General features: G+C 39.7%; 1 protein-coding gene across 2 annotated transcripts in view; it reads right to left on the bottom strand.

Annotated features, from left to right (window-relative positions):
• Nucleotides 1-2,018: 2,018 nt before the first annotated feature.
• Nucleotides 2,019-8,714, bottom strand: part of GLCCI1 (glucocorticoid induced 1) — a 114,254-nt gene continuing 107,558 nt past the window's right edge. For both annotated transcript variants that reach the window (XM_043462683.1, XM_043462684.1), the window contains exons 7-8: nt 6,051-6,171; nt 2,019-4,892 (exon numbers count right to left, since the gene is read on the bottom strand). In XM_043462683.1, the coding sequence (XP_043318618.1) occupies nt 4,547-4,892; nt 6,051-6,171 (467 nt within the window). In that variant the 3' untranslated portion in view covers nt 2,019-4,546. The remainder of the gene's footprint in view (nt 4,893-6,050; nt 6,172-8,714) is intronic.

Below are 8,714 nucleotides of genomic sequence, written 5' to 3'. Positions count from 1 at the left end.
CATTGTTTCCCTACCTTTTTGCCATGAAATGATGGGACCAGATACCATGATTTTCATTTTTTGACTGTTGAGTTTTAAGCCAGCTTTTTCATTCTCCTCTTTCACCTTCATCAAAAGGCTCTTTAGTTCCTCTTTGCTTTCTGCCGTAAGGGTGGTGTCATCTGTATCTGAGGGACCAGACGGTAAATATTTTAGGAGCCACACTGTCTCTGTAGTAGTTCCTTAATTCTGCCATTGTACAGCAAAGTAGCCAAAGGAGTACATAGGCGACTAAGTGTGGCTTTGTTCCAGTATGTATGTATGTGTTAAGTCACTCAGTCACGTCTGACTTTGCAACCCCAACACCTGTAGCTTGCCAGGCTCTTCTATGGGGATTCTCCAGGCAAGAATACTGGAGTGGGTTGCCATTTCCTTCTCCAGGGGATCTTCCCAACTTCCCAGGATCAGACCTGGGTCTCCTGCATTACAGGCAGATTCCTTATCATCTGAGCCACCAGACAGCATAAATGTAGACATTTATAAAAATAGGCATTGGGGAAGATTTGGTCCGTGGGCTATGGTTGGTTGACCCCTAGTCTACAGCTGACGAGATTTTTGGAAGTCCAGCAAACTTATTTTTCTTGCCACATGAATCCTATTTCAAAAGAAATTCATCCACATGGCCTGGCTGTCTTATCTACCACCATCACAGCTCCAGCAGCTTGATATTTAGCAGTGAGATAGTAGGAAGACAGGCAATTCTGATTTAGGTGAAGAAAATGTCAGAAAATAGTATTCTAGTCCTTGTTTTCTGGGAAACAGAAGGAACATAAATGTGAAGAAGAGCTAACTTGGTGTGACAGGAACAAGAGTGTCTTCATTCCTTTCAATCACTGAAGTTGAAATGAGGCGAGAAGTCCGAGAGGAGATGCTTGTTAGATATCTGGAACTGTGGGGCTAGACTATGGCATTCAGTTTTCGACTCAAGGTGTGAATTACGGGATCTACCTTCATGAAGTTCCAGTAGTTCTAAGGAACCCTAAGTTCACCAAAGTGAGTTTACCAGGGAAGACAGACTTGTGAGGTCCAAAGATGGGGTAGGAGACAGAAGCTGCTTATAGGGAGTAAGTGGGGGATAACCAGACTTCAGAGCTAGACCTCACGTCACACTGTGGGTGGTGGTAAACATTTATTTCGTGATATTTCTATCTTTATTTCTACTAACCTTTATTTCTAGTAACATAGGCTTAAACATAAAACAAAATTCTTAGAATTTCTCCTTCCTTGTTCCTTAGGTTTGATTTTGCAAATACTAACTTGTCTCAGGGCCATTTAATATTAAGCTTATATGATCAAGCAGAGATGGGGCTGAAATTCCACTTTTTCTTCACATTCATTTGCAGTGGAATTTTTAACTTGTATGCAGTAGAGGACTCCTTGCCTAAGTCATATATTGTCCTGAAGAAGACAATTGATCAAACTCACTCTTAAAAAGTTATATATTTTTTAAAGCCCTAAACATAGTCATTTTAGGTTCAATTTAAAAGCCAAATCTTTTCAGTGAGAGGTGCTTTGGAAATGAAGACTATGCTGCTGGCAAATTACTTCTCAAAGCAGTTCATTTTTGCTTTTGAGCCACCACGTGGCCTACTCTATTTAGGTAACTGGGAAAAACATCAACACTCTTTTGCTCTGTAAATAAAGAGTAGAACATTTTTTTTAAAATTTTCCTGCAACTTCCTTTGTGGTGATTTCATTAACGCAAACTTATTTTTGTAAATAAGTCTTAGGCATAAAATGATGACATGGGGACACTGTCTTCTCTTTTTAAGATGCTCATAGCTGGGAACAGAACAAAGACTTGGAACTTGAGACATCACGTTTCTTAGCTTGTGATGGAAAGCGTGTAAATTAAATGTCAAGAAGAAACCAGGCTGTGGAAATCTAATCCAGTCAGTGTACCTCCAACCCGAGAGCTGAATTCATCCTTGTCAGGTAAGACGCTAAAAGCCCAGTCTTTCCAAAAACAAAGTGAACTGTTCCAGTTTTACTAATAACTTTATTTAAATAAGAAGACACAGGAACTTCTATACTGAAAAAATACAAAACAAAAGCCACACATTTCCTTGTGTAAAGCCATATTGTATGGTAACTCGAATACTGTTCAGCGCAGTGTAGAATTAAACAGTACAACTATATACAAAATTTAAACAATCTCTGACAAATTTCTACAGCTGGATGTAGGATACATTTGAGCTCAACAACTTCTGGGAAATTTACATGGCAAAGCATAAGCTTTAACACATTTGGTTCAAAACTTTAATATATGCTAAGAACAAATGTACAACACAATATTTAGTTTTCTCATGAGAAAATAAAAGCACGTCACTATAAATATCGTACATCAGATTTCATTACCAAAAAAAAGCATATTCAGTCCATCATTCAGAAATTGATATTGATACTATTGCATCTTATTTGGACAAAAGCAGAGTATAAGATCAACACATTATGTAATGCTAAACCAGATATCAGAAGTTAATGGAGCTCATATTTATCTTACAGAACTAATAATTTTCTGCCTTTAACCATAATCTACAAAATATAGTATTTTCATCAAGGCCTGAGATTATTAGGGTTAAAGGTGTCTTCTGCTGAATCGATTGTTTTAAAAGGTTCCCCTGTTAAATGGTAAAAGTAAACTGAGTCCTTTCCCATGCCAGTCTCCTACTATATAACACTGACTAATTTAAAGGAGCCAGAATGCACCTTCTGGAGAGAATATTACTGCAAACTTTGGTGGACAGAAGATAATTGGGATCATGACAAAATAATACACTGAACACACACACATACATATACACACACATATATATACCATTTCTTAAAAAAAAAAAAAAAATCAATGGTGTTGCTTTCTTCTTTATCACATCTTCCTTCTTCAACCTCCTTATAAAATAAAACAAAGAAAAACCCAGGAATGACTGAAAGGAACTGAAACGTTCCTGTAACTGTAGGCACCTTGTTCCCCTAATTCTTAAGAAAATTGTGCCATACACTTCAGGTGCAGATGAAACAACTGTTTTATTGAACTGAAAGCAATGAAACAAAAACACAGAAACTTCTCTCCGCTTTTGAACATACTCTGTGCTGCAGAAAACAATGTCAGAAGTTGGGCTCTTTCGCTGACCAATCAGGAACATCTAGGGCTCTCTTCACACTTCAAGAAGTTAGGTCAAGTCTGCAGGTTCAAGGCTCTTTACTTGGGTTTATGGTCTACTCCATGCTTCCAAAATATGAACAGAAGTATTCATGGTATTATTATGAGAGGCTTAAATGAAACAGCTGCACACTACTTACACTTGCAAGTCACCAGATAACCTATTTTGAATTCTGACGCTCACATTGCTCTCTCTACCTTAAAACAACTCATGCACCTGAACTGCTTGAGGAAAATAACCAAAGTGTGTCATTTCTTAACCTGCAGATTCAAGAATTTCCAACAGAGAAACGAAAGGTGACTATGCCTTTAGATAGATCAGTAGCATTTCATAACCCTGATGGCCAACATAAACAAAACACCTCAGCCATCCTCCGGGAAAATGACACCTAGACATTCTTGTCTTTAACATCCACACACACACTGGGGGAATGTTTTGTACAGCCTATACCTGATACTTTATTTGCAACATTGTATCAGTCATTAACTGAGCAACACCCAGAACTTGTTTAAAAAAAAAAAAAAAAAGCCACATTTACACATGTTGAAACAGTGAATGCAACAGTTGTTTTACTTGTAACCATGTGACAAAAGTGATGTCAGACACCACGGTTTTGCTGGTTCTCCTCGTGTTCACCCATGTCCAGGATTTCTGTTCTCCTAGGGTTGAATGCACTTCTTATTCTAAGAATGTGGAATGTAATGAGGAAAGGGAAATGCATAAAAGAAGAAAAGGCAAAAGAGTGCTGTTCCCTCTTTAGCTTTTTAGCTGTGAAATAGTTAATATCCCAATATGATATACATTCCAAGTTACCTGAGTTTAGACTTCAACTGAAGTACCTGAAGCTAGGCCATAGGGTGGGCCCTGTGCAACTGTTGTGGCCATTTATTTATTTTTTGCATTGTATGTATTACAGAAGTTAGAAACAAACACCTGGATCAATTGTAAACATAATCCTGAAGTACAGTATTTTTCCATAGGACAAAACACAGCAAGACATTTTCCATTTAGACAGGCAACTTTCTGATATAGAGCTTATTTATACTGAAGATTTGGGGACAAAACAAGGACACAGTACTAATCTGTCAAACATACTATGAAATGCATAGTCTCCACTTTGAATGCTGAATGATACACACATTTTGCAAGCATTACTGCTTTCCACAAAAACTGCTGAATAGGAGTTCCGTCCCTGCCAAGGTAAGTGTTGAGATACTTGATGACTCTGATTAAGTATTCTGTCGGTGGTGGTGGTGTCGGAAAGTTGGTCACTCCATGCAGATAGGTGTCTGAGATCTAGTTCCTAACGCGTGGAACACAGGGTGGAGGCCAGCTCCCCCCTCACTCTAGATGACCATGTAGTTGTGAGTGGAGATGTGGTCCTCACCCGGCAGCTCCTGCAGGAACTGCTGCTGCTGGGATGGCTGTGGGACAGAGGCCTCAGCGGAGCCCGCTATGCTGGTGTCGTCGGAAAGGGACGTGAAGGAAACGCGGGAGGAGAGCTGCTCGACGGTCAGGGTGGCCAGAGCCGAGCTCGGGCCCGAGTTAGGAGAGTTCTTGAGCATCAGGTCGGAGGCAGGGAGGAGAGGGCCTAGGAGCTTTACAGGACAGAAAGCTGATCCGGTTGGGATGAAATTAACCTTGTTTTTGTCAGGACATGAAAAGAGAGGGGCTGAGATAGGCTGACGAGACCTAAAACCATAAAACAAAATTAGGTTTTACAATCATTAAAAAAGTCAAGTATTTTCCAAATTAACTGGAGTTCTCTAAAACGGCTAAAATGTGAATGGCAGGGAATGGATTCAGTGTACACAGAGGGATAAACATCTTCCATAGCACAAGTCAGCTGGCATACTACTGACGTACACAGCACCGAGGTGATATTGAAAACAAAAGGATTCTCTACAGGATTGGGCAGACAGAAATGTTTCTGAGATTAGTGCTCTCATTTCTTTAGAAACGTGGATTATGCAATGTCAAAATGACCTCTTCTGCTAAGTACATGGGAGAGGGATTACCCCATTGGATATTTGGTTTTAAGTACTTCCTCCTTTTTCTGTATCTCTATACATACTTCTAATAATACCGATCAGGAAAAATAAGAAAAAAGTTTCGGTAGCATCTTGTAGAGCCAGTCAGCCCAGCAGAGCAGTGTCCACAAGCCCTTCATCTCCCCCCGTTCCCGGGAACTACACCGTCACCTCGTGTAAGACTGGTCTCTGTCCCCTTGGAGGTCACAGGAGCGCAGCGGCCTCCAGCGGGCAAGCCTGCACTGGGGCAGGGGGGCGAGCGAACCCAGGAGCTGCACACTCTTTTATTTTGAGCTGTTCTGCCAAGTATTTATAGCATCAGTCTCTCTTCCCTTGAAGTTTTCTATTTTATACATACTGAACTTCCAAAAAGAATAAAAAAAATCTGAGCAGGAAGTCTGAATTCAATGAATGCACACGTTAGATGCGTCTACGGGGGGGAGACAGCCCCTCTGGCGCATGGGGCCGCTGTCGTGAAGCCTACGCACATGTGGGTGTTCACCGTGCTGCTAGAGCTGTGGGTTTTCTTCAGCCACCTAATTAACAGAGCTTGTGAAAGGAAATTCTTAAAGATTCAAACTTGATCTTTTAGGTAGTGGGGATGAATTTCCAAGTTTCTCTGTGTTAGCGTATTTCCAGCACACAGACTTAATTTCTCCTTAAGTCAGATCTCTTTGGCCTACCGAATTCTCTTTCCATAATTTGCTTCTGAAACACATTATCAGCTGGACGGAGTAGTTGATTCATCTGTAATCAACTGGTCTCAGTAAAAAGCTTTACAGCTTTGCAGATCCCAGCTGATAGAAAAGACATTACTTACGCCATTTCCTCAAAGACCTTCACTCGCTCACATCCCTCTGGGGGCTCCCGTTTGAACATGTAGCTGTTGTTTGGTTTGGGAGATGAAGCATACTTGGGTAGCGGTGAGCTACTCCCACTGTCTGTAAATTTAAAGCAGTTATATTAACTAGTGATTGAAAGTTCTTTTAAATTAAATGTGATTTCCAAACAAGCAGCCTTTTGCACAATTTATCCACTGTTGCCCCTTGGCTTCCACCACAGAGCTTCCTTTATTGCAAAGCTATTTCTAACATCCTTGTGTTGTACATTTCTTATAAATAAAAGCTTCAATGCAACAGAAGTCTGCCATACCACAGAACATAAAAAAGCTGATAGTCTGGTCCAGAAAACGGCATTTTGAGTAAAGCAGAGCTGTAATCCTGAAAATAAACACATTATTATGTATTTCAAAAAGGTAAACAGATGGGGTAATATGTATAAGCCATGCAGAAGAATTGTAAGAGATTAGGATACAGGGTTCTCTATATTTTCTCACTGTTCAACTGATTTAATTGAATATCTTAATTTGTGGTATAATCTTCATTACAAAAGTTGTTAGCAGAAATGTTACTAAGTACTATGACATGTATGCAGTGAAAAACAGGCTAATTACACAATATACTTTCCCTTGGCCCACAAATGAAAAAGGTAATGCTCAGAACCCTGCCTTTAAAATGTCTATATAAAAGAACTTTTTGGGGCACTATTTGTGTATTTTTGCTGCTGGAAGCATGAGAAATCTAAAAGCATCTTCGTATTTTTGACCAAAAAGAAACGGTCTATTCATGAAAAGCCATAAAACCTATATGCAATTTCTTCCTTTCCTACCTGGCAAACGATTTTGGAAATTCAAATCCACCAAAATGTGTCATTATCTTTTTAAGATGCCAAGTTTTAAAGTCAGTAACATACCTGTATAAATACAGTAGTCCTATTTAAACAAATTCTGACTTAAAGCAAAACCAATCCTCAATGCTAAAATACTAAGCACATGACCTACTGAGGATGTATTATTTTCAGACATATTTTGAAAGATGGCATTAGCACCATAATTACAGGTGTCACAATTTTGATAAGTTGCTTCAGTTTAAGATTCAGGGCACAGTCCAACATTCATAATCTGAGTAACAGGTTTTTTTTTTTAATCATTTATGAAGTATAGTACATGCTTAGAAAGTAGACCCTTGAGGCACACTTGAAGTGTACCTGGTGAATAATTCAAAGAGCATCTATCCAAGTCGTGGGGGTGCAGATGTGTGCTTGTAGTTGTACACGGCAGTATCTCTGGCTGGAAAATCATTGCCTGCAAATAACAAGGCCACATTATTGGGAAACCTAAGAGAACCAGACAGTTTCTCCATCACTACTGTTACACATGTCCATACAGATCATGTATAGTCTCTTGGAAGGAATGAAGTTTCGGAATTAAACTCGGTTTCTTCAGACTTAAGGATTTTTTCAGATTCAGCATTTTTTTTTTTTCTTTTTAAACTGCTTGAACAAATGGGAAGGGAGGACAAGGAATGTTTCTTCTCTTAGGGAGCTGCAAAACATCACGAACCTGACTAGAATCTGGGCTTCCTGCTCCTTGAGCTAGGCTAGACAAAACGACTGGTCTACCTCATAGTCTACCGCGAGACCTTGAATTCAGTGTGACCTTGCTTTACTATCCAAATGACCAGCCTTGCCGAGGACCTACATGAGAAAGTAGCTGTGTCATCCGGCGCCCCGTGGAGAGGGCTGGTGGCGACACGCCCCACTGCCTGCAGGATAGGCTCAAAACCACGGGCTCGATCCTTTCACTTGCCTTTTCTGCCATCAGCAGAGGTGTGACCATGTCTGCAGTCAAGCAGCCACCCTATTATCATGTAAGGAAAGTCATCCTGGCCACAGTCTTTTGTGTCTTATTTCTTGCCACATCATCAGACCTACTACATGATTTCTCTCATAACCTCATTGATGGTTTCAAGGGACCTTCCCAGAATGGAAAGCTAGCTGTTGAGCTGGAAGCTGGATAATCTGCAAAACTGTCTTCCTATTAACAATATACAGTGAATTAGATAGTAAATGGTTTTTCTTCTTAAAAATTTTCTAGTATCAGAGGCTTATATTTCTACAGAGTTTACCTACTTAAAAATTCTTTTTTGGGAGAGGGGGAAGGTGATAAATATTTAAAGAAACACAGTATACTGCTGTCCCAGAAAGATGGTATTCAGTGTTATTATATTACCTTGCATTTTCAATAAAAACTATTTGTAGAAAATACACATGCACAAACACACACACACACACACATATATCCAATGTTTGGTGCTGGAAAGACAAAGCTTGAAAGAAAAAATATTGGTGCCATAAACAGATTTCTTAAATCTGTTTTCTTCCCCCCCTAAGGTAAATATGCAATCTGATAGAGCATAAACAGGAAAAAGGAACAGAGATAACTTTCTGTGATTTTAGCTCTGTGACTAGCTGCAGAGTTCTATAACCTTCAACACAGCTGCCCCTGTAAGTTTCTATTATAACTACAGGAATTACCATTCCTAACTAAAATTCTGTGATTTGGGGGAGGGACAGTTAGGGAGTTTGGGACTGACATGTGCACACTGGTACATTTAAGATGGATAACCAGCAAAGAAGAGGGCTT

This window comes from Cervus canadensis, chromosome 3 (assembly GCF_019320065.1).
Source record: "Cervus canadensis isolate Bull #8, Minnesota chromosome 3, ASM1932006v1, whole genome shotgun sequence".
Taxonomy (NCBI): domain Eukaryota; kingdom Metazoa; phylum Chordata; class Mammalia; order Artiodactyla; family Cervidae; genus Cervus; species Cervus canadensis.
The sequence above is the reverse complement of the archived record's forward strand: the minus strand, read 5'-3'. Positions and strand labels throughout refer to the sequence as shown.